General features: G+C 35.1%; 1 protein-coding gene across 1 annotated transcript; it reads left to right on the top strand.

Annotated features, from left to right (window-relative positions):
* The first annotated feature begins 849 nt into the window (after positions 1-849).
* Cfap36 (cilia and flagella associated protein 36) lies at positions 850-23,900 on the top strand. The gene is made up of 10 exons (XM_004867258.4): positions 850-1,202; positions 4,211-4,275; positions 5,095-5,196; positions 12,834-12,948; positions 15,400-15,487; positions 16,404-16,455; positions 18,612-18,714; positions 22,784-22,923; positions 23,117-23,266; positions 23,736-23,900. Exons 1-10 carry the CDS (start codon positions 1,088-1,090, stop codon positions 23,835-23,837), a joined length of 1,032 nt encoding a protein of 343 aa, XP_004867315.1. The 5' UTR covers positions 850-1,087; the 3' UTR covers positions 23,838-23,900.
* Positions 23,901-24,451: the final 551 nt, after the last annotated feature.

Below are 24,451 nucleotides of genomic sequence, written 5' to 3'. Positions count from 1 at the left end.
TGGCATATAATGTTTACATTAATTGAGGACATTAGGTTGCTGCACATCTCTATTCTACTTGCTTCCCCTTGGCCTCCTCCCCCTTGACTCTTTTTCCCTTGGACTACTTTTCTATTTCAAGAGATCCATCTCCTTGTCTCTTTCTATCTATCCTGTATTATTCTCTTTGTACCTTGCCTCACTCAAATGAGATACCATATGGTATTTAAGCCTGTGTGTCTGGTTTATTTCACTCAAAATTATATTTTCCAGGTGCTTCCATGTTCCTACAAATGTCTCAAATCTGTCATTCTTCATAGTAGAATAGTATTCCAGTATATATAGATACCGCATTTTCTTTATTCAGTCATGGGTTGATGGGCACATAGGCTATTTCCAGGATTTTGCTATTACAAGTTGCCAAGACATTTATTTAAATGAATCCTAATATTGACTTTGCCGTTGAAAAGATTCTAATTCTGGTTAAATATCAGCCTGGATCTAAACCATGCAAAGTGAATGCACAATTAGCAAACCTTATGGGTGTATTTTGTTCAACTCTGTATATTCCTACAACTCAACAATTACAAAAGAAAGGGCTTGTGGGTCAGAAAATGGTTATGACTGAAGAGCTGGCGTTAAAACCATGAACTGAAAAAGCCTTGCAAACCTCGTCAACGTTTCACTAAGGTCCCCGAACGCCATTTTAAGAATTGGCTCCCACACTAGCTGAGAAGGGAAAACGCTGAGATTCCGTCTAGGATTTCAAGCCAATGGTTACGCTTCTGCTCTCCCTAGCAACTCCTGGCCAATGGGCGGAGGTCTATCTTTTGATCCACTACTGTTCCTTTTCAGCCAATCGGAAACTTTCTTTAAATGGATTGCGATGCCCAGTACAGGGAAGGTGGCTTCATTTCCGGGCCCCAGTCTGGGTGGCTACGACTGTTGCCATAGCGACCATTTTACGTTAACTGGTTTGTAGTTTTATCCAGGTGGCTGTGCGACACTGGGGGAACTCTTCTCCCATTCCCTCTTGGCTCTTTGCGGCAGAAAGGTCTTGGCAAGCTCCGGGAGTCTGGCCTAGTAATCTGTGCCCGGTGGGGGCGGGATGGCTGCGGAAGACGAGGACGAGGTGGAATGGGTGGTGGAGAGCATCGCGGGGTTCCTGCGAGGTCCTGACTGGTACATCCCCATCTTGGACTTTGTGGAGCGGAAATGTGAAGGTAAAAACCAGAGTCCAAACTGACGATCTCTCCTGGCGTTTCTCAAACCAGCGGTCTTCAGGAAGAAGGTCTTTAGAAACTCTTGTCTCCTCCGTCTCCATCCCTGCGGGCCGGGCAGGTTTAGAGCTAGTTATGCGGGAGGAATTGTATTCACTCCACGATGGCTCCCTTCGCAGATCTGAAAATGAGGACAAACCCCGCACCCCCACTCCCCGACCCCGGCTCCAGGGACTAAAAATTTTAGACTTTAATCTTGTGTCCATTCTTTCACAGCATCCCGTACATTTTTGCCCTTGGCAGGTGGACTGTTTAGTTGGGCCTCTTCAGCAGCTTCCTCAGTCACTTGAGAGGAGAAACGGAAGTTTCCCTCTCAGTTCCTTCTGATTCTTAGCATTTCACCCTATGGAGTCAGTCTAGGAAATGAAAAATGATCAACCCCTGTCGACATTGACATACAGAGGAGAGAGATGTGATTACTGCAGCGGGACCAGGGCCAGTAGTCTCAGTGGCCTGTATTCCCCTTAACTCTTACCTGTACCGTTCCTTCTAACAAATGAGACTTACGGATGTGCTAGGCCTTCAGATCAGTTCACACTTGGGAGTTCTGAATTCAATTCTTGCAGACAAATTGGTCTCCATTCACAGAAAAGGAACCAAAAGCTGTCATATAAACTGGTGTCCAATCATTATCTTGGTTATTTAGCTGGGCAAAACTTGGAGGGTAGTAATATCCCCAATCGTTTGTCTTATGCTGGAGGAATTAGACCTGTTTTTAAGGATCAGTGGAATAGGACCAGGGTTAATGGGTACAAGGTGAAGGGAAACAAATTTTAGTGGAGGAAATGCTTCATAAGGGAACATAAGGAGGATGAGTTGGCCGGCCTGAAAAGGTAACGTGTTCCTCAGGCACTAGCGATGTTTGAATGGATCTGCTGTGATTTAATGGAGATAGTAGAGGAGATTCAGCTATCAAATGGTTTGTTATGCTGGATAATCTTTTAAGAGTTCTTTCAACCCTAAGATCCCATTAATTCTATAAAGGTGAAATTTCATTTGACCACTGAATTTTTTTTTGAGATGAAGAGAGGGGAAGGTCCTCACTGTCTTCTCCAGGGAATCTCCAGATCCTCCCACCTCAGCCTTTGCAGTAGCTGGGATTACAGGCAAGCACCATCACATCTGGCTTGAATCTCTATTATATTCTCATTATCAAATACTAGTTACTTAGTGTTATTTTTACCAGTAATTTTAAAGGATATTCAAAAACAAATCTTTTATTTGTAGTCTTTTAAAGATTTAAAATGTTACATTGAGACTATAAGATACGTAGAATTCTGACCTCTTTTTAGAAGAAATTATGTCACCTATTGATGTCTTTACCTGAGACTAAATGTTGAGATAGAAAAAAAAAATTAAAGCTCATCTTTTTTATCCTCAAAAGCCAAAAGTGGATCCATTTTAGTACTAATATTCAGTACCTGATTGTGTAATTTTATAGAGAATCAAATTCTCACCTATATACATGTACTATAGTAATTTGATTTCAGAACTGAGAACAGCTTAAGTAGCTGTTGTATTGAAGGACTGTGAAGTGCTACATAGAGCAGATATAGGATAAATAGAAGTAACATGGCAGTGACACTTGAAATAACTTTATATTTCACTGTCTTGGGGTTGTCAGTGTGCTATAACTTGCATTAGATAATTTAAAGATTAATGTTATAAAACTTTGTTACATCAAGATTTACTTCAATAAATATTGAGTGTCTTTGGACCAGAAGCAAGGGATAGAAAGATGAATAACAAAATCCCATGCTTGAGAAATTTATAGTCTATAGGGGAACAACCATGTAAACAATAAAATACAAAGTATTAGGTGCTATAATAAAGGTAGGCACAGAGTGTTGTCTGCTCTGAGCTACGAGGAGGAAATCTAGCCAGCCAGGAGTTGGGAATGGGTAGCAGGTCATGGAGAATGTGACACTTGGCAGTGTCTTGAAGAATGGTTTGGAGAAAGGGGACATGGGATGGAGTAAAGGCAAAAAGCTAAGAAAAGGCTTGAATAAAGGCAAGGGGGTTTGAACCTTCACTTTGGAGATATTCCAAGTGGTTGTGGCAAAATTTAGATTTTGGAGTGATGGGAGATGAGACTTGGGATCTAATCTTTCAAAGTCTTGTTTGGCCTAAGGATTTTGTACACTTGTTGAGTTTTAAACTGAAAGTTATAGAAATCAGTTTTGCATTTTAGGATGATTGTTCTGGGGGAATGAAAAAACGCTTATGGTTTATAATTTGTGAATATGTCCTACCTAATTAGATTGTAGCTTTTACCTCTGTAGTTCTGGGGGTTGAACACCAGGACCTTTACATTGAGCCACATCCCCAGTCCTTTTTATTTTTATTTTGAGACAAGATCTCACTAAGTTACCCAGGCTGGCTTTTGAGTATTGTGATCTTCGTGCCTAAACATTCCAAAGTGCTGGAATTACAGGCATACACTACTACTACATCCAGCAGATTGTAGCTTCTTGAAGGGATATATATCTTTTTAAGCCTACATTTTTTTCACACATTGATCTATGGTAACAAAAATGGCCTGGTCACTTCCAGTAAGATTTGCATCAGCAAAGTTCCAGTATAATAAAATAATTTAGGAACTGTAGTAAAGGGATTTAACATTTAATATTAATACATTAAAAGTTTATGAAGAAATTATTGCCTTATATTATTTATTAAAAGTGACAAATTATTCTTTGTCTTAAATATGAGGTAGTTTTTTTTTAGTATTTTCTTAAAGAGAAGAAAAAGCTTGTTTACAATTAATACTTTATATATTTTATATATATTTATGTGTATATATTTTTTTAAGAAAGACCTGCAAGAATTCAAAGCTGAAGAGCTAAGTAATCAGAATGATAGATCTATTTGTAAATAGTAGGGTTTTGTATTTGTGTTAATGAAATGATTTGTTTTTTTAACACTATGTAATATTTTTCTTATAAATTTAGTTTTTGATGATGAAGAAGAAAGCAAATTGACCTATACGGAGATTCATCAGGAATACAAAGAACTAGTAAGTACTTTTTACTGATTTTTTAAAAAAGGTAATTGGATATTAATACTTGTTGCTTATCTAAATTTAAAAAATGGATTTTGTTTCATTAAAATTCTTTAATTTCAGAAATATCCAGTCTACCCTAGTATTACTACCAGTTTATCAGACTTTATGAATTATCTGAACATCTCATTTTTATGCTTTTGTATCTCTTCTACTCCAGAATCTAAGGAATGGTTTTACCACAGTTGGGGGGATCTTGTATCTGATTTTTAAATTCTATTTTTATTTGGCTAATGCCTCCAGAGAATGGTTAGTTTTTCACTGTTATCTTTGTCTTGTAAGTTTTTTTTTTTTTGGTACCAGAGATTGAACTCGGGTCCTTGAGCTTGCACAGCAGGCAGCGAAACCACTGAGCTAAATCCCCAGCCATTTCTTGTAAGTTTTTAAAAAATGCATCTGGTTAGAGAAGAGTTGTGCCACGTTGAACTTCATAATCCTGACTTATTTCTAGTAGATGAAAGAAAATTTCATGTGATTCTCTGCAAAACAAACAAAATACCCTTCTTGTTTGTTTTTGGTGAAAGACAGTATTACTTCTATGTAATATAAAATTATGTAGATTAATATTTGCAAAGCTACACTTAATTACTTTTCTTTTCTTTTTTTTTCGTACCAGGGATCAAACTCAGGACCTTGAGCTTATGAGGCAGGTGGCAGAACCACTGAGCTAAATCTCTGGCCCCTTAATTACTTTTCTAAATAAATATTTAATAGAAAAACTGTCATTTAGAATTTTTCTATCAAAATTATCAAAATTAAACTTTTTCTTTTTAGGTTGAAAAGTTGTTAGAAGGTTACCTCAAAGAAATTGGAATTAATGAAGATCAGTTTCAAGAAGCATGCACTTCTCCTCTTGCAAAGACTCGAACATCACAGGTTTTTGCTTTTGTTTTATTTTAATGTAGTTGTTATAAAAATTCCTAGGGTTTCACTTAAATTTAGTATGTTTGTGAAAGTATAATATTTTAGATACTCTGAGAAGTGAAAAAATAATTCATTATATATAGGTTCTTTTTACGACAGCTTTGACATATAATTCATAATTTGAGGCATTAATAAACCAATACAATTAAAAATGAACTTTCAGAACTATAATAAGATTGTAAGGTTTATTGAAATTACTTGTTTTATTTATATAGATCTCTGATAATTCTGTATCTGCCTTCATAGTTCTTGGGACTTCCTTCTCTTAGTTCCCTTAGAACTATTTTTATTGTCTCATTAGTTCTCCAGTATTGGGCTGAAGAAGATAATATGTGCATTTTAAACTAATGTTTTTTGAGAGCTTTTGCTACTTGATGTTTTATACCCTGGCATATATTATCTTATTCAATCATTATGTTACCTCCTAAGAAACTGATACTATTTAGCTTCCATCTATAAATGAGAAAATTAAAGCACATTGATACTAAGTAGCAGCACCAATATATCAACCCAAGCAATCCAACTGAGAGCCCTTGCTCAGAGGTTGAGGATAGGAATATGTTGCTACTACCCAAGTACTACTCTTTTCAAACACTTGCTTTGGTTCCTGTCCTCTACCAAATAAACTATAACTCCCTAGCAAGATGATTGTGATATGACCCCAAATTATATTTTCAGCCTTGATTTCCTGCTATAGTTCTGGAATACTTATGAACTGTCATTATTCTAGGCCACTCACTCTTACAAGCATTTGTATGCTTGGTTTGCTTATGCTGTCCTTTAACCTTGAATAGTGGTGGTGCGCATGCTACAGCAGGCTGTTTTTGTATCATTGAAAGCTCTAAAAGGTTTGCCATCACTGATCTAGAATGTATGTCTCCTCACCAACTCACTTTACATTCTTTCCATAACTCAAAGAACTCTCCATCTTCAGGGCCTGGCTGAAATGGTATTTCTTATGGCAGCTTTGCTGCTCCCTCTAAACAGACTGGAACTCATTGTACCTCACTAGGTACTTTTACTTAGATACTTTTGGTACTCTACTTTGATTATAGTTTCATACAAGCCCATTTGCCCCATTAGATTTTAAGTATTTTTGGTATCTTTGCATTCCTAGTTACTACTTTAGAGATAAGAGCTTAGTTTCTAGTAGGTACTTCACAGTAAATATTTGTAATTGTGGCCTGGAGGAAGTTGCTCTGACTACTGTTTAATCGAGCACTTCCTGGTACAGGTCTCCTTTGCACAACTTTCTTCTCATTTAATGACCACCTGTAACTCTAGAGATGAAAATCTTCAACATGATATTAAAAAATTAAATGTTATTGGTGTATCTAAGTAATGTAAACACTTTATTAGTTAATAATTATATAAAGCAAATGTTTTACAGTTCACCAATAGCTTTTATTAGTCTAAGAAATAATAACAGGGATGGTTTTCTTCTTTTTAGTGGGACAGGAATAATTTGATTGAAAATTACAGATGATCCTTGACTTAGTATGGATTTATGTCCTGATAAACCCATCATAAGGTGAAAATATTGAAAGTCAAAAATGCATTTTATCCATCGAACCTACTAAACATCATACTTTAGAAACATAGACACTGTAGAGTATTGGTTATTTCCCTGTGATTGTGTGGTTGACTGGGAGCTGTGGCTTGCTGCTGCTGTCCAGCGTTGAGAAAGATTATGGTACTGTATATTGTTAGCCTATGAAAGATCAAAATTCAGAAGTCAAAGTGTTGTTTCTAGTTAATGTGTATTGCTTTTATACAATTGTAAAGTGGAAAAATCATAAGCCAGGGACTATCTGTAATAATAAATACACCCACCATCTTTTGTACGTATTATTAGGATATCTGAATTATTTGTGAATGTAGATGTTCAGAGCTTTAAAATGTTTTTTTCAGATCCAGATCAACATACTACTATACACATTCTTTGATTCTAATATACACATTTTAATTTGCTTAGAGTTGATTGGTAGAACAGTCTTGTTATGTATAAAGAAGCAAGCCTTTTGAGACAGACTTACCTTGGATCGTTTCTTTACTAGCTATAAGATGTTGAACAAAAGCTTTTATTTTATAGTTTTACCTTCTTAATCTTTTTGTTTCTCAGATTTCACAGTTGTATGTAGTTATAGTATCTATTTTTAAAGTCTTTTTGTGATGTTTAAGAAATAATGTACATAAACCATTTAACATAATACCTGCTGTACACCAGGTAGTCTATTAATAAATTAAGCACTTTGTTGTTTAATTAACACTGTGCTGATCAGGTCAGATCTTGGGTTCAGTTTCCATGTGGAGTAGTTAGCATCATTCTCTGCTAGAGTAAACTCTTAGTCACCAGACACCAGGTAGCAACATTGAATCAGTACCAGGTTATTATCATTACTGAAAAAATAGTTTGGAGCAAAGTATTTACTGCTTTGCAGCTATCTAATCTTTATTATGAAAATCAGAATGTTGATTTCAGTATGCCAACATGAGAGTTCTAAGAATGAACTCAAGAAACAAATTGCTTACCCTAGGTAATTTAGGAGGTAATTTTTGTTTTTGTTTTGTTTGAGTTGATTTAGTTTTGATTTTGTTTTTTTTTTCTTTTTCTGGTACCAGGGATTGAACTCAGGACCTTGTGTTTGCCAGGCAGGTGCAGCACCACTGAGCTACATCTCCAGCCCTGTCTCCATAATTTTGCCTTTCCAGACTGTTATTAATTCGAAACATATGGCCTGTAGTCTTTTCATACTGGCTTCTTGTACTAATCAATATGCATCTAAGTTTCTTCTGTGTTTTGTGGCTTCATAACTTATTTCTTTTTATCACACAGATTATATAGATGGACCATAGTTTTATTCTCCATCTTGGTTGCTTCCAGTTTTTGATATAACTGTTATAAATATTTGTATGCAGGCTTTTGTGTGGACACAAAAGTTCTCAACTTGTGCAGGGAATGGTTGTGCTCACCTATAATCTCAGCAGTCCAGGTAGCTGAGGCATGAGGATTGTAAGTTTGAGCTCCATCTGGCAATTTAGCAACTTAATGAGACCCTGTCTCAAAACAAAACAAAAACAAAAACCAAAACCAAGAAAATAAAAAAATAAACCACCAACCAACCAAACAAAAAGAAAAAAAAAAAAAGCCTGTAGTCCTGGGTTCAATCTTTAGCACTGAAAAAAAAAGTTTTCAGCGCATGTGGATAAGCATCTATAAGTGTATTGCTAGATCATGTGGTAAGAAAAAGTTTGTAAGAAACTGCCAAATTGTCTTCTAAAATGTACCATTTTTAGTTTTTTTCCAGCAATGCCTGGGAGTTCCAGTTTTGCCATGTACTTGTCAATACTTGATATTGTCAGATTTTTTTATTTAATCATCTTGTTAGGTGTATAGTGGTATCCTGTTTTGATCATTTTTTAATTAAGTTACTCTCTAACTTTTGAATTTCAAGATTCTTTGCATAAGTATTTTACAAAGGACTGATCAAAAAATACAGTGTGTAAACAGAAAACATTATTACAAGTAAAAGACACACTGCCATTAATTCCCCTCAAAATACTTCTTCTTGCTTCAAAACACTGTCTTAGTTACTTTCTTATCATTGAGACACAAAACCCAACACTCACAATTTAAAGGAGGAAAGGTTTATTTTGGCTCATGGTTTGTAGAGGTTTCAGTCATAATCAGCTGGCTCCAAGGCAGGGCCTCTTGGGAGAGGGACATGGCTGAGGAGAAACGGCTCATGGCATGGCAGTGGGAAGCAGAGAGTGATCAAGGGAGGAGTGAGGGAGATAGACCCTTCCAGGCTACACTACCCATCATCCACTTCCTCTGATCAGGATTCACTTCTCAGCATTACATTTAGCTGTAAACTCATCAGTAGCTTAATCCACTGATAAATATCATGCCCCCATGATCCATTCACACCTAAAAGTGCACGAGGCTTTGGGAGGACGTTCTGGTGTAAACCGTAACACACACTCCATCATTCTTGCCACTTTATGAAGCAGTTCTGGAAGTCCTCTTTTGTGAGTGTCGTTATAAGATGTGATCCAAAATATGGTGAATGCTGCTGCCAAGTGCCATCCGATAGAAGGTCAGCCTTATGAAAACATTATGGTGTGTCCTGACACTGTGAGACTTCTGGCTCTTACCCAAAGTTGAAATAATCATGAAAAGTAAACATTTTGAATTGACTCAGGACATCAAGGCAGCCATGAGAATACAACTAAATACTGTAATGAAAGAAGACTTCTAGAACTGCTTTAGAAAGTGGCAAGAATAATGGGATAAGAAGAAAAGGGAAGTATTTTGAGGGGGATGGCAGTGTCTTTTACTGTAATTTTTATTTAAACATTCACCATGTATTTTGATCATACCTCATAGATATGTCCTTTATCAGACAAGTGTTTTGCAAATATTTTGCAAAACTTTTTTTTGATATTTATTTATTTATTTATTTATTTATTTATTTCCGGTAGCAGGGATTGAACTCAGGAGCTTGCGCTTGCAAGGGCAGGTGCAGCACCACTTAGCTAAATTCCTGGCTCTTTTGATACTTTTAAAAAATTCTCTTAATATCTTTCACAGTGTAGAAGGTTTTAATTTTTTTAAATTTTTTTTTGGTACTGAAGATCGAACTCAGAACTTTGCACTTACAAGGCAGGCGCCGGAACCACTGAGCTAAATCCCCAGCCCCCGAAGCTTTTGATTTTAATAAAGTCTCATTTACCAGTTTTTTTAATGGATTCTTTTGATGTTGTATCTAAGAAATTATCACCACTCCCTAGATTTTCTCCTGTTCTTCTAGAAGGTTTTTAGTTTTGAGTTTTTCATTTAAGTCTATAACTGTTTTTAAGTAAATTTTGATAACAAGATATAAGATGAATGTTTAGGTTCATTTAGCATATGGATATTCAGTTGTTCTAGCATTATTTACAGAAAAGACTCCATTCTCCATTGTATTGCCTAGCTTTCTTTGTGAGAGATTAATTGGGTATGTTTGTTTGCGTCTGTTTTTGGACTATGTTCTGTTCTATTGATCTGTTTATGTACTACATTGCCAGTACCATACTATTTTGATTGTTGTAACTTTATAGTAAATTTTAATGTTGGGTAGTGTTAGTCCTCTGACTTTGTTCCTCAGTGTTGTGTGACTGTTCTCAGTCTTTTTGCCTTTCCGTGTATGTTTTAGAATCAGCTTATCAATATCCACAGAGTAACCTGGTGGTATTTTTATTCGGATTTCATGAATCTGTAGAGCAAGTTGGGAAGACATGTTAACAGTGTCAAGTCTTAACTATGAATATGGAATTTCTTTCCATTTATTTAGATCATCATTAACTTCTTAAAATTAGAGGTTTTTAGTTTTCCTCATAGATTTTAGTGTACTTTGTTAGACCTTTTCCAAAGTAGTTTTTTTTTTGATGTTAATATAAATGGTATTGTATTTTTAATTTCAAATTTCAATTGTTCATTGTGGTACATAGGAAAGTGGTTTATTTTGAAATGGGAATCTTGTATCCTGCCTCCTTACTATAATTATTTGTATGTTCTAGAAGTTTAAAAAGTTTTTTTTCTTTTGGCTTTTTCTAGTTATGTCATCTGTGAACAAAACTGATTTTGTTTCTTCTCAATTGGTGTCCATTTTATTACCTTTTCTTACTGCAACAGCTAGGATTTTCAGTACAATGTTCAATGGAACTAGTGAGAGGAGACATCTTTGCTTTGATGTAAAATTTGTTTTTACTTTTAATTTTTTACTTACTAGGGAGTGGAACGCAGGTCCATGGGCATGAGAGGCACACACTCTACCACTGAGCCTACACCCTAGTTCTTTTTATTTTTTATTTTCAGAGAGGGCCTTCCTAAGTTGTCCAGGCTAGCTTCAAACTTGGAATTCTTCTGCCTCAGCCTCACCAATAGCTGGGATTATTGGCATGTGTCATTATACCTGGCCCTTGCCCTTATTTTTTATCTTGGTGAGAAAATGTAGTTTCTTACCATTAAGTATGACATTAGGCCCGAAGCTGGGACTACTTCCTCTATGTCTTCTAGGGCTAGTGTGAGCACTCTACAGCAGCTCAAGCTGGAGGCCTGCATGGAGAGGATCAATGCTTCAGCAGTACTGCATACAGAATGCCAGTTAGGATGCCTTGCTGGTCTGTGTTCCAGCAAGAAGCAACCCTCCTAGAAGCCCAGATCCTTTGCTTTACTCTGAAGACTGTAGGGAGGAAGTTCATTTAGCAATGCCTTCAAGCACAAAGTGATGAATGATGGCCTCCAAGCCTCAAGAAAACAGTTTTCTCTTTCCAAATGACTTTTAGATATTTCAGATCTTTTCCTGTGGTCTAGTCTTATGGCCAGAATTCTAAAGAAACAAATCATTTTCTACTGAAAGAAAATGAGTTAAGGAGTAAGGTTTTAAATAATAATAATAATGGCTTACTTGGTTCTTTTGCTGAAGTGCTTTATGCAAGGACAAACAAAAACCTTACCGCCAAATATACCAGAATATACCACTTTCACAAGTGAATTACTGGTGTTGCTATTCCTGGAACATCATGTATGTTTTATTTACAGAATTTTACATTTTATGAAGGAAAACTTTTTTTTTTTTTGGTACTGGGGATCGAACCTCAGGTCCTTGTGCTTGCGCAGCAGGCGGTGAAACCAGTGCCCTAAATCCCTGGCCTGAAAACATTTTTTTTAATTAAAAAACTGAAGTTGGGTGGGGTGGTGCATGTCTATAATCTCAGCACTCTGGGAGACTGAGGCAGAAGAATTCAAAGTCTGAATCAAGTCTGGGCAGCTTAGCAACTTAGTGAGACACTGTCTCCAAAGGAAAAAAAGGAAAAAAGCAGCAGAAGAAGGGGCGGGGGCGGGGGCTAGAAGTGTAGCTCACTGTGAAGGCCCTGAGTTCAATCTTCAGTACCACAAAAACAAAACAAAACAGCTCCAAACAAAAAAACAAACAATTGAATGTTTTGGCTGAAAATAAAACCAGATACCACTGTGGTAACTTTAAAAATATAAGGCAGATTTCTGTATTGTTTTTCAGTGTCATTTAGTGCTGGCTCATTTGGAAAAATATATCACTATCAAATGTAGCTTACTGGAGGCATGGGAATTTAGAAAGTCAGTCTCTTGAAAATCCTATTTTAAAAGCCTATTGGGCCGGGGATTTAGCTCAGTGGTTTCGCCATCTGCTGTGCAAGCACAAGGACCCGAGTTCGATCCCCGGTACCAAAAAAAACAAAAAACAAAAAAGCCTATTAAAGGCTTTTATAAAAGATGGATAATAGGAAACAGGGAGACAGATATTTTGCAAATAGGAAAGGGACGAAAAGGGACATACAGAGAATTAAGATGTGTTATGTACATGCACCAACTCCCCAATGAATGTAATCATTAAGTACTGCAAACGTACCAATAAAAATAAAAAATGAAATAAAAATTTAAAATTGTCAGAGTCACTTAGTCATAAATCATGATGTAATGTTCTTGAATTAATGTGCTGTTTTGTGGTATGGGATATAATTTTAAAACTTGGATCTTCATTTAACCTCCAGATTTCTTTCCACAGGCCATTTTGCAACCTGTGTTGGCAGCAGAAGATTTTACTATCTTTAAAACAATGATGGTCCAGAAAAACATTGAAATGCAGCTGCAAGCCATTAAAATAATTCAAGAGAGAAATGGTAAAATTTTGAAGTTTGAAATCTAAGTTTTAAATTCATTTTTTTTTCATTTTTGCTGGTTCTCATTATAATATGGTCTTAGATGTAGCTGCTTTGTATAAATTTATTTCAAGTTTGAAAATTTTTGGTTAATGCAAGAGATTTTACGTGTGTAAACTTTCTGGTCAGTGTGTATTTAACATCTCAAAGAGAACAGACCACAATTTGATTTTATGATGTTTTAGATTTTATAGAGCTTGGTTTTTTTACTCAGCCATTGTATTTATGAAATTTAGTATTTTTGAGTGGTTTAGTTACTGCTGAGAGAAGGTACCTATTCTCCTGGCTTATTATTGTTAACACCTTAGTAAGAGATAATGGTTCCCAAGCTTTTGTGTGCATTGGAATCAATTTGGAGGGTTGTTGAAACACACAGCAAGCTCCCCATGTCTTAACTCAGCAGGTCTGGGCTGGGGCCTGAAGATTTGCATTTTTAACATGTCCCCAGGTGATGCTGAAGCTAGCTGGAGTTGGGACCACACTTAAAACACAAGTGTAGAAAACAGGTGGGTGTGATTATCACACCAGCATCATATGGAACAGAAAAGAGAAATAAGGCTCTAATAATCCTCCTTGGCTTCATCTTTGCCTGTCTCCATGCTCAAACTTTCTCTCTTGCTTTTTCTTTCATTTCCTTCTTGTGTGTCTGAACTGCATTAGAAATTCTGATTCACAACAGCTAAGTTGCTAACCATATTTCTTGTTATTGTACCATCTCTTATTTAAAATAGATTCTCATTTCTATTTCAGATTTGTAGCTCCACCTGGGGATATAGATCCATGTTAAGAGTTCTTGCCTAACAAGCATTAGGCCCTGGGTTCAGTCCCCAGTACCAGAAAACAAAGTAACAATGGTAAAAATAAACCCCATATTTTTGATAATTTCATTTTAATTCTTATGTATTCCTTTTGTATTGTTTTGCTCAGTAGATTGCCTCTGATATTTTTTTTGTTTGGAACCAGGGATCGAACTCAGGACCTTGTGCTTTTGACGAAGGTGCAGTGCCACTGAGCTAAATCCCTGGCCCTGTCCCTGATATTCTTTACAGTGGTTAACAACCTCTTTTTGTTTTTCCAAGTACTGGGGATTGTAGGGCCTTTGTACTGAGCTACATCCACATCCCTTTTTTAATTTTTTATTTTGAGAGAAGGTCTTGCTAAGTTGTTGAGTTGCCCAGGCTGGCCTCAAACTTGTGACTCTCCAGTGTCAGCCTCCCGGAGTACTGGGATTATAGGCATGTGCCACCATGCTTGACTATCCTCTTTAATAGTTTGGAAGCAGGACTTTTTCTTTGTTTGTTTCTTGAAGAAATGAGTCTCCAGACCCTTTATAGATGCCAGTTTTCTGGTGATATTGTACTATAATTTTGCAAGATGTTACTACTGGGGGAAACATAAAGGATATGTTGTATCTTTCTTTATTTCTTTATAACTGTGTGTGAATTTGCAATTATCTCAAAATAAAATGTTTAATTTTAACAAATGCACCTAAACATCAAGGAGATTAGAATAGTAAAGCTACTTTACTTCAGAGCACATCAATAATCCCATGTGGATAACGAAATGGAAGGTAAAAAGGAAGAGACATTCTGTTAATGTTATAGAACATAATTATTAAAGATAAGAATACAACATTTATTACCAGCTTCCCTACTTATCAAAAAGATATAATATGTTAAACCAACATTTAAAATTACTTCTTAAGAATTTTTATTTGCCTTGGGCCAATGCTGGTGCTGCTGTGGTCTATAGTTTTTAGACTAATGGTGAATAGATGCTCTAAGGTCAGAAATTGCATCATTTATCTTTATATCCTCCCAAAGTGCTTTAGCACTAGGCTTTCATTGCACATAGTGGGCAGGCCCCTTTTCAGTAACATTTGTCATAGTAGGAATGAAGAGTATTAAATGTTGTTTTGATAAAATAACATTTTATTTTGTAAATCCTTTTCCCACTTAAGGGTCACCTTGGAGAGTGTGGTCTCATTATCTACCCTAGTTCAGTGATTTCAGTGTATGGCCTCAGATACTATATGGTTATGGGAGATAGTAACATATTAATTTTATTACCATAGTTTTTTTTTTTGGTGGTGGTGGTGCTGGGTATCTAGCCCAGGACCTCCTGCATGTTAGCCTAGTGCTCCATCATTGAGCTACATCTCAGCTCCTATCATCATTTTCAATAGCCAATGCAAATAATTACTGAGAGATATTTCTAGGTAAAATTATCATTATTTTGGTAGGACTGATTCCATAAAATGAGAAAAAGTTAAAAAAGATGAGAGTTTAAAAAGATAAACTTGGAATGTTTTTTAAAGTGGTAAATAATAAACTAATTTTACTAGATGAACTGGAGTAATGAGAAATTTCAGTTGAGTTGATGTTCTTCCATGTGGTGTTTGATTTTGAACAGGTGTGTTACCTGACTGCTTAACTGATGGTTCTGATGTAGTCAGTGACCTTGAACAGGAAGAGATGAAAATCCTGAGGGAAGTTCTTAGGTACCTTTCTTTACTTGTATTTGAATGATCATTAGTAATGTTAATAATCTCACAAAGTGATCTGTATGTACATATATATATGCTTTTTATCCAGAAAATATACATTCTGTACCGAAGACCAACAAAATGAATTATCATTTTATAATTATATATTCACAGGTTGAGAATCCCTTATCCAAAATGCTTAGGGCCAGAAGTGTCTGATTTTTGATATTTTGGAATTTGGAATTTTTGCATAAACTTACTAGTTGAGCATCTCTAATCTGAAAATCCAAAATCTGCAACTTTTTTGGGGGTCATGTTGGCATACATAAAGTTTTTGGATGTTTGAGCATTTCAGATTTTCAGATTAGGAAACTTGTATTGCATTTCTTTTTTAAAAAATTATTTAAATTTTATTTTAGATTATTAGTACATGTGTATCGTACATAATGTTTACATTCCTTATAGGAATTGATACATGTACATAACTCATCTTAATTCCTTTTTTCATCCCCTTTCCCTTCCCTCCCTCTGTCCTCCACCATCCCTTCACTGGGTTCTTACTCTTTTTTTGATACACGTTGGGAGTGCATAATGTTCACATTGCTTGCGTGGAGTTGGTACATATACATAACACATCCTGATTCCTTTCTTTCATCCCTTTTCCCTCCCCACTCCCTCCATCTCTTGATCCCCTGCAAGCGCTTTGAGAAAGATCTATCTCCCTACTTCCCATTGTCTGTCTTTTTGTTTTGCTCTTTGTTTTCACTCTGGGTTTCACAGACAGAAAAAATTATTTTCAGATGACTCCTGACAGATCAGCTTAAATGAGAGCCCTCCCCCATCATAGGAGTAGGGCTCAAGTCACCAATGGAAAAAAATTCTAGTAGATCCAGCTTGATCCCTGGCAGGTTTTTTTTTTTTTATATTTCAGAAAATCAAAAGAGGAATATGACCTAGAAGAAGAAAGGAAGAGAAAAAAACAGGTGCCTATAGAACATATAAATGCAACAGAAGTATATTTCATTGCTATTATCTTTTATTAATTTTGCATCTAGTCTTTGCTGTTAGTATTTAAGTTTCTGTAGAACTACATAGTGCCTCGGTAATTATATTTTCTTGGCAAGTCTTAACATTTATATTTAATTTTTATACTTTTTAAATATAGAAAGAGTATAGAAATAATGTATACTTTATACATTCTTATAAAGAAAGGAGTTCTTGGGGATGAGGTTGGCTCAGTAACAGAGCATGTGGATAGGATGTGCGAGACCCTGGAGTCAATCCCAGCACCAAAACGAACAACCAAACACCTAAACAAAAACATTCTTTATAATTTTAGGCATTTTATAATTCATCCAGTAAGGTACCTTTTAAATTCCATGATAAAGACCAGGATCATCAACTTCAAAAACTGTGATATCATTCATATTTTGGGAGAGTTCCTTATGAAAATTTCCATTAATTTTCTGAATGAAAGAAGATTAAGAAAAACATTTTACCTTTCTATTCTCCTTGATTCCTTTACTGTGTTGAAATAGCAACAGTAGCTGCTCTGAGATCCCCTCCAGACTTTAATATAATTAGACTGAAGCAGAATAATTGAGTATCACATTTCCTGGCATTCATTTCCTCCATTAAGGTTTTTTAAAATAAAATGGAGTACTACTCAGCCATAAAAAATGAGAAATTAGAGACATTTATAGCTAAGTGGATGCACATTGAGGCGATACTCTTAAGTGAAATAAATAGGACACACATGTGTAAATACCGAATAGTTTCTCTGGTGTGAGAAACTGAAAGTGTAAATAAGGACTAAATGTATAATAGGTAATATGAAACAGGAAGAAAAGGGGCAAAGGGGAAGGAAGTGGGAGGGCTAGGGGAAGGATAGAAGGGAATGGGATTAATATGAGAAAATGGAAAAATAGGAACAAAATCTTTGTAAATAGGGAGGACTGGAGGGGTTGAAGGTAGGGCTGGGCAAGGGTGAAAAATAAGAACCAAGAGAGACTATGTAAAGGTGCAAATTCCCAATGATGAATGTCATTATATTGTATACCTAAAATGTACCAATGATTAGAATGAATAATCGATAATGTAAAATAGGAAGAAAAGGTCCAAAGGGTTAGGGGTAGTGGGAGGGGCAGGGGAAAGGAAAGAAGGGAAAGGAAAAATGATGAGAAATGGAAAAAATGGAAATAAAGTCTTTGTAAATAGGGAAGGGTGGAGGGGGTGAAGGGAGGGCTAGGAATGGGGAAAAAATAAGAACCAAGATGCATTATGTAAAGGTACAATTCCCAATGAGAAATGTAATTGTGTTGTATACTTACAAGGTACCAATAAAAGAATTTAATACAAAAAAAAAAAAAGAACCATTTCCATAAAGTGCCTAATCTTTCCAAGGATAAATTGAGCATTTACCTGGTGGGGTGATGCAAGCTAATCTTTACTCTTTTCTGCTAATTCCCTTTCCACATTTTCCCAGTCTCCCTGAAGGGAAAAGGAAACAATATAAATTATCAGTCACTTAAAATTGTTTTCAGTTTTCTTCTCAATCATTAGGCAACATGCTTGTGTGGTTTTACTCTTTTTGAAAAATCTTTTATTCTAAGGTAACCAATGAAGAGCAGATGAAAGAGATTTATGTATCTTTCAGTAAATTTCTTTTTAGTAAAAGGAACTGAAGTTTTTAGATACTAATATTTTAAAATATAGGGTATAGAACAAAAACCAGTTCAAAATTACTGTTGGAATACCAATTTATTTTTAAACCAATTTATTTGAAAACCACTAGGTTTCTTGGATACTGTGTTTTAGGGATATGCAAATTGTTTTTTCCTTTTGAGGTATTTTTGTTATGGTAATTTTCAAACACATAAAAGTAGAGATAGTAATAATATAATGAGCTCCCATGTGTTTATCACCTCACATATAGGGGCTTATGGTTTATGTATCTGTGAGTTGCCTAATAAGCTACGTACGTTTGGATTTTCCTTTATTTTTAAGGAAAAATGAATTAACATTAGCTACTTTCTAATTTTTTTAATTAACATTTTCATCTTTGGATTTTGTAAGAGAATTAGTCAAAATTAATCTAAATTGTTTGTGTGTTTTTAAATTGTATTATGGAATCCTGAAGGTATCAGAGGCTAATACAGAAGAAGCCCTAGTGCATACTAGTGAAGCTGCGGAAATGAGTAATTCCCAAGGGTATGGTGAACATTTGGCACAGCCACCTTCAGGTAAGGTTGAGGTGTCCTGAGCTCTCCCTAATAATACGAATATGTAAACATTCTCCAGAGTTTTATACTTGATATATGTAACCTTCAAAAATCCTGGGAGGCAACATTGAATAGTTTTGGTATTTAAAATTCTTTGTGAATTTAGTTACAGAGTTTGCATGTAGGAAACACCAAGCTGAAAGTGTAGTTCCCACCTTTTTAAGTGAAGCCTAAATCTCTGAGCAGTAAGCAAAACACTTTGAAGGAGCTAACAGTTTTATGCCATTGCTGGAGCATACAAGATTTGTCACATAACATTTGGTATGCTCTTACTTGCTTGTTTATATGGTGTTTGAGCAAGAAGTCAAAATTTGAGAGATGATATTAAATTACTTTTCCAGTGAATTAAAGCACAACTAGAAAATAAGATGTAGCCAGTTTGTCCAGATGTTTAGTCATTAACTGTGTCATTTTAATCAAATCTGATGAGAATCCTTTTAGAAAATGTTAGTGGATGAACTGGTTGAATATGTGGCAAACTGACCTCATTATGCTTGGATTTCTTATACTTTATAAAAAAACGAGTAATTCTGAAATAGAAATTGAATCATAGTCATGATTTCAGTTCATTTTATCCTGGATTTCTTTGGTTTTAAATAAATGTCCATTTCTCAAAAAAAACAAAAACAAAAACAAAAACAAAAAAAAACCCTGAGGATTTTTGCTCAGAAAATTAAAAAATTTATTTATTTTTATTGGTACATGTTTGCAGTACATACTAGGTTTCTTGAATACCATGTTTTAGGGATGTGAAAATTTTTTACTTCTGGTTCCATGTGAATTTTAAAATTATTTTCTCTAGTTCTGTGAGGGAATGTAATAATTATATTCCTGGTGGGGAGTTGGTACATGTACATAAAACATCTTATTTTTGTCATCCCTTTCCTAACCTCTCCCTCCTCCACCTCTTGGTCCCCTTCCCATTTGCAAAAGATTTATATCCTTTCTATTATTGGTTTTTTTTTTGTTTGTTTGTTTTTGTTTTGGTACCGGTTATTGAACTCGGGACCTTGCGCTTGCAAGGCATGGGGTGGAACTACTGAGCTAAATCCCCAGCCCTCTATTATCTTAATTTGCTCTTTATTTATATTTTGGGTTTCTCATATAAGAGAAACCATGCAACATTTAAGCTTGTGTGTCTGATTTATTTCACTTAACATTCTGATCTCAAAGTGCATCCACTTTCTTACAAATGACTCAAGTTTATCTATATGGCAGAGGAGTATTCCACTAGGTATAAATAGCACATTTTCTTTATCCATTTACCTGTTGATAAACATATAGGCTGCTTGTAAGATTTAGTAATTATGAATTGTGCTACTGTAAACATGGATATGCATGTATCATTGTAATATGATGTCATTAACTCCTTTGGGAAGATACCTAAAAGAGGAATAGCTGGGTTACATGGAATGTTTAGTTTTACTTTTTGAGGAATTGCCATACTGATTTCCATAATGATTGTATTAGTTTACATTCCCACCAACAATGTAAAAGGGTTCCTTTTTCCCTGAAGGCTTGCCAGCATTTATTATCTGATTTCTTGATGATAGCCATTAATTCTGGAATAAGATGGAATCTTAGGGTTGTTTTAATTTGCATTTCTTTAATGGCCAGAGATGTGGAACATTTTTTCATGTATTTATTGTCCATTTGTACTTCTAATAAGTGCCCATTCATTTCAGTTGTCCATTTTTTTTATTGGGTATTTTATTTTGGGAAAGTCTTAGTTTTTTTGAGTTTTTAATACATTTCAGATATTAGTTCTCTGTCTGAGGTATAATTGGCAAAAATCTTTTCACATCCTGTAGATTGTCTCAACTCTGTTGCTTGTTTCCTTTGCTGCTCAGAAACTTTAATTTGATAAAATTCCATTTGTTGATTCTTGGTATTATTTCTTGTGCATTTGGGGTTCTGATCAGGTAATCCTTGCCTATGCCTATTTTAGCAACCAGTTAATTTTTTTTGTTTTAATATTTAGATCTTTGATCAACTTTGATTTTATTTTAGTACATTGTGAGTGAAACAGATCTAGATTCAATCTTCTCCATGTAGATAACCAATTTTCCCAGTACCATTTGTAAAAGAGGTTATCTTGGGCTAGGGATGTAACTTAGTGCCTGCCTGGCAAGAGCAAGGTTCTGAGTTCAATCCCTGGTACCAAAAAGAAAAAAAAAGTTTATCTTTCTTTCAGAATATGTTTTTGGCCACTTTGTCAAAGATTAGATAGCTGAATGTGCCTAGAATTGCTTATGCATCTTGTATTCTTTTCTGTTGAACTCATGTCTGGCTGTTTTTTTTCTTCCCCCCAATTCCATGCTGTTTTTATCACTGTGGCTTTGTAGGACAACTTGAAGTTCAAAATTGTGATGCTTCCTATTTGGATTGGTTTTGCTATTTTGGGTCTCTTCTGGTTTCATATGAATTTTAAGATGATTTTCTCCAGTTCTGGGAGGGATGCTATTGGTATTTTGATTGGGATTGTGTTAAATCTGTCTATCAGTTTTGGAAGTATGGCCATTTTGACAATATTGGTTCTGCCTATCCAGGAACAGGGGATATCTTTCCATTTTCTGATGTCTTCTTCAGTCTCCTTTTTTAGAGTCCTGTAGTTTCCTCTGGGAAGTCTTTTACTTCCTTGATGAAGTTAGTTTCTAAGTATTTTATTTTTATTGACATTATTGTGACTGGTATTGCTTTTCTAATTTTTTTCTTAGTTCATCATTGGTGTACAAGAACACTATTGTTTTTTGTGTACTGATTTTGTATCCTGCTATTAAATTTGGTTATTAATTTTAGTGGATTTTTTTGGTTCTTATATGTGGAGGATCATGTCATCTTTAAATAATGATAATATGACCTCTTCCTTTCCTATACATATCCCTTTTATTTCTTTCTCTTGCCTGATTGTTCTGGCTATAGTTTCAAATACTATATTGAACAGGAATGGTGAAAGTAGAGATCCTTGCCTTGTTCCTGATTTTAGAGGAACAGCTTTCAGCTTTTCCCTATTTAATATGATGTTGGTCATTGGTTTGTCAAAATTGGTTATTAGCAAATTGAGACAAGGTTCTTCTATATGTATTTTCTTCAGGGTGTTTGTCATGAATGGATGTTGGATTTCATCAAAGGCCTTTTCTGCATTTTTTTGAGATTATCAAGAGATTTTTGTCCTCGCTTTTGTTCATGTAATATATTACATTTATTGATTTTTGTGTATGTTCAGCCATTTTTGATGATGTGTGGCATTTTCTTTGCCAGTATCTTCTTGAGGATTTTTGCATCTACGTTCATTAAAGAGATTGGCTTGTAGTTCTTTTTGTTGGTTCCTTTTCTGGTTTTATAATCAGGGTAATGCTAGCTTTGAGAAATGACCTTCCTTTTCAATTTTATTAAACAGTTTGAGGAATACTGGCATTGGATCTTCCCTGAAGTTCTTGTAGAATTCAGCAGTAAATTCACTGGCACCTGGGCTTTTCTCAGTGTGTAGTTTCTTTTATTATTGGTTCAGTTTTGTTGCCTGTTATTGGATTATTCAGGATTTTTATATATTGGTTCAGTTTTGGTAATTCATATGTATCTAGGAATCTATTTTTTCTGAATTCTCCAATTTTTTTGAGTATAATTTCTTGATGTAGTTACTAATGATCTGAATTTCAGTGGTTTTTTGTGATTTTGCCTTTTTAATTTCTAATTGCATTGTTTTGGGTCTTTTTTCTTTTTTGCTAAGATTAGTAAAGAGTTTTAAAATTTTGTTTATTCTTTCAAAAAGAACTAGCTCTTTGATCCATTGATTCTTTGTATGATGTTTTACATCTCAATTTCTGCTCTGACCTTTATAATTTCCTTTGTACTACCTTTGGATTTGGATTGTTCTTTATTTTTCTAGGACCTTGATGTGCATCATTAAGTTATTTGGCATCATTCTCTTTTTCTGATGAAAACTAGTATCACTAATGTCAGCTCATTTTGGTGAACCTACTTTAGTATTTCTTATAATATTCTAATTGGTTTCATTGTCTACTGCCAGAAGTTGAGGTGCATTTTGCTAATCCGTCAGCACAGCCTTTGGCAAGAAATGCAAAAATGTCACCTGAAACATCCTCCCTCCCACAAAAAGGCCTGATGATTCCTGGGTTAGAACATGTACGCATTGAAGGACCAATAGCAGTAAGTAAAAGACATCACTTTAAGAACTAAGAGCAAAATGACAAGGTACTGGGAAGTGTAACCAGCCAAATATTTGGCTTTTGTTATAAGACTGAACTCAAACTTGTAATTCAATGTAATTGAGTCAGTAGATATCTTTGACACTTACTAAATGGACTTGGATTTAGATAGTTCCTTTTCTTAATTGACTTAGAATTTGTCAGCACTTGGAACAGAAGAGCTGCGACAACGAGAACAGTATCTCAAGCAGAAGAGAGATAAGTTGATGTCCATGAGAAAGGATATAAGAAGTAAGCAGATCCAAAATTCAGAAGAGAAAGGAAAACCTACTGGGGAGGTAGAGGTATGGCTAGCTTTTGTATGTCAAAATTTCCAAATAGAGGTAGATTTCTCAAAATCAAAATATGTACAAGAAAGCCTCTGAAATTTTGTTCACAGATCTACTCAGATTGGTAATGTGACAGCTGCTAGGTCTTTTCTGGATGAGTTGTGAAGATTTTGTGAGTTTTAGTTTGTTGTTTTTTAATCTTGTCTTGCTCTGAGTTCATAAAGGACAGTGACCTAGCATATGTGAAGCATGTAAAATGTTTTAAGTATACTATGTATATCTCAACTACTGGTATCACCTCCAAGGGGCTTTCTCAAGAAGAGATTTTAGAAAAAGAACCTAGTCTATGTCCAGCTATTTTTTTTTTTCTTCCCTGAATATGCCCTTAATCATTGACCTTGCTCTTCTGAGGCAGTATGTTGGGAATATTAGACAAAGGAATCCATTGAACTGTAGCCAATATATTTCTTTTCTCTTTTTGAAGGAAATGACAGAGAAGCCAGAAATGACAGCAGAGGAGAAGCAAACATTATTAAAGAGACGAATGCTTGCAGAGAAACTTAAAGAAGAAGTTATTAATAAGTAATTTAAAACAACTTAGCAAAAGTCCAAATTTTTTAAAAAATAAATAATTTAATCCTTAAACCAAGATTAGTTTCAAGTAAATATTCACTTTTGTAAATGTAAATAAGCTCATTATTACTATGTTAAACATTTGATGTGAAGAGTAGTGGGGAAAGCAGCTACTTTGTACTCATCAATTTAGTACAAATTTCTGGTGTTTTCTTGAGGAAAGAACAGCATCATTCTAACTTGGATACTTATTATTTGTGTCAGGCCACAATGTGTTATGTGCCAAGGATATAGCAGTCAACCAAATTAGTCTCTACCTTCACAGTGGTACAATAGTGCTACAAAAAGCAAACTATTAGAAAGGAAGTGCAGAATACTATAAGAGGGCTGGCTAGGCCTTCTTGAGCAAGTTATGTTTAAGCTGACTGGAAGGCATGAAAAGAATAGTTTAGGTCTTGCAGCAGGAAATACCACCACATATAACATACATAACTGAGGAATTAGGAGTATATATAGAATGAGTAGAGAGGGTTAGCATATAAAATTCAAGATTGAAGAGGTACTAATCATGCATTGTAAGAAATGTGAAAAAATTTAAATTTTATAATATGGATAGTGGGAGATTAC

This window comes from Heterocephalus glaber, unplaced genomic scaffold (assembly GCF_053883595.1).
Source record: "Heterocephalus glaber isolate CG9 unplaced genomic scaffold, H.glaber_assembly_v1.0 deba00001457, whole genome shotgun sequence".
NCBI classification, from domain to species: domain Eukaryota; kingdom Metazoa; phylum Chordata; class Mammalia; order Rodentia; family Bathyergidae; genus Heterocephalus; species Heterocephalus glaber.
Note: the sequence above shows the minus strand (reverse complement) of the source record. Positions and strands in the feature narration are given on the sequence as shown.

Excerpts from the sequence above, each read along its gene's own strand:
- Cfap36 (XM_004867258.4), top strand. The coding sequence starts at position 1,088 with ATGGCTGCGGAAGACGAGGACGAGGTGGAATGGGTGGTGGAGAGCATC. Across the intron at positions 15,488-16,403 it reads ATCCTGAGGGAAGTTCTTAG|AAAATCAAAAGAGGAATATG; the intron begins GTACCTTTCTTT and ends TTTATATTTCAG. Across the intron at positions 22,924-23,116 it reads GCATTGAAGGACCAATAGCA|AATTTGTCAGCACTTGGAAC; the intron begins GTAAGTAAAAGA and ends TAATTGACTTAG.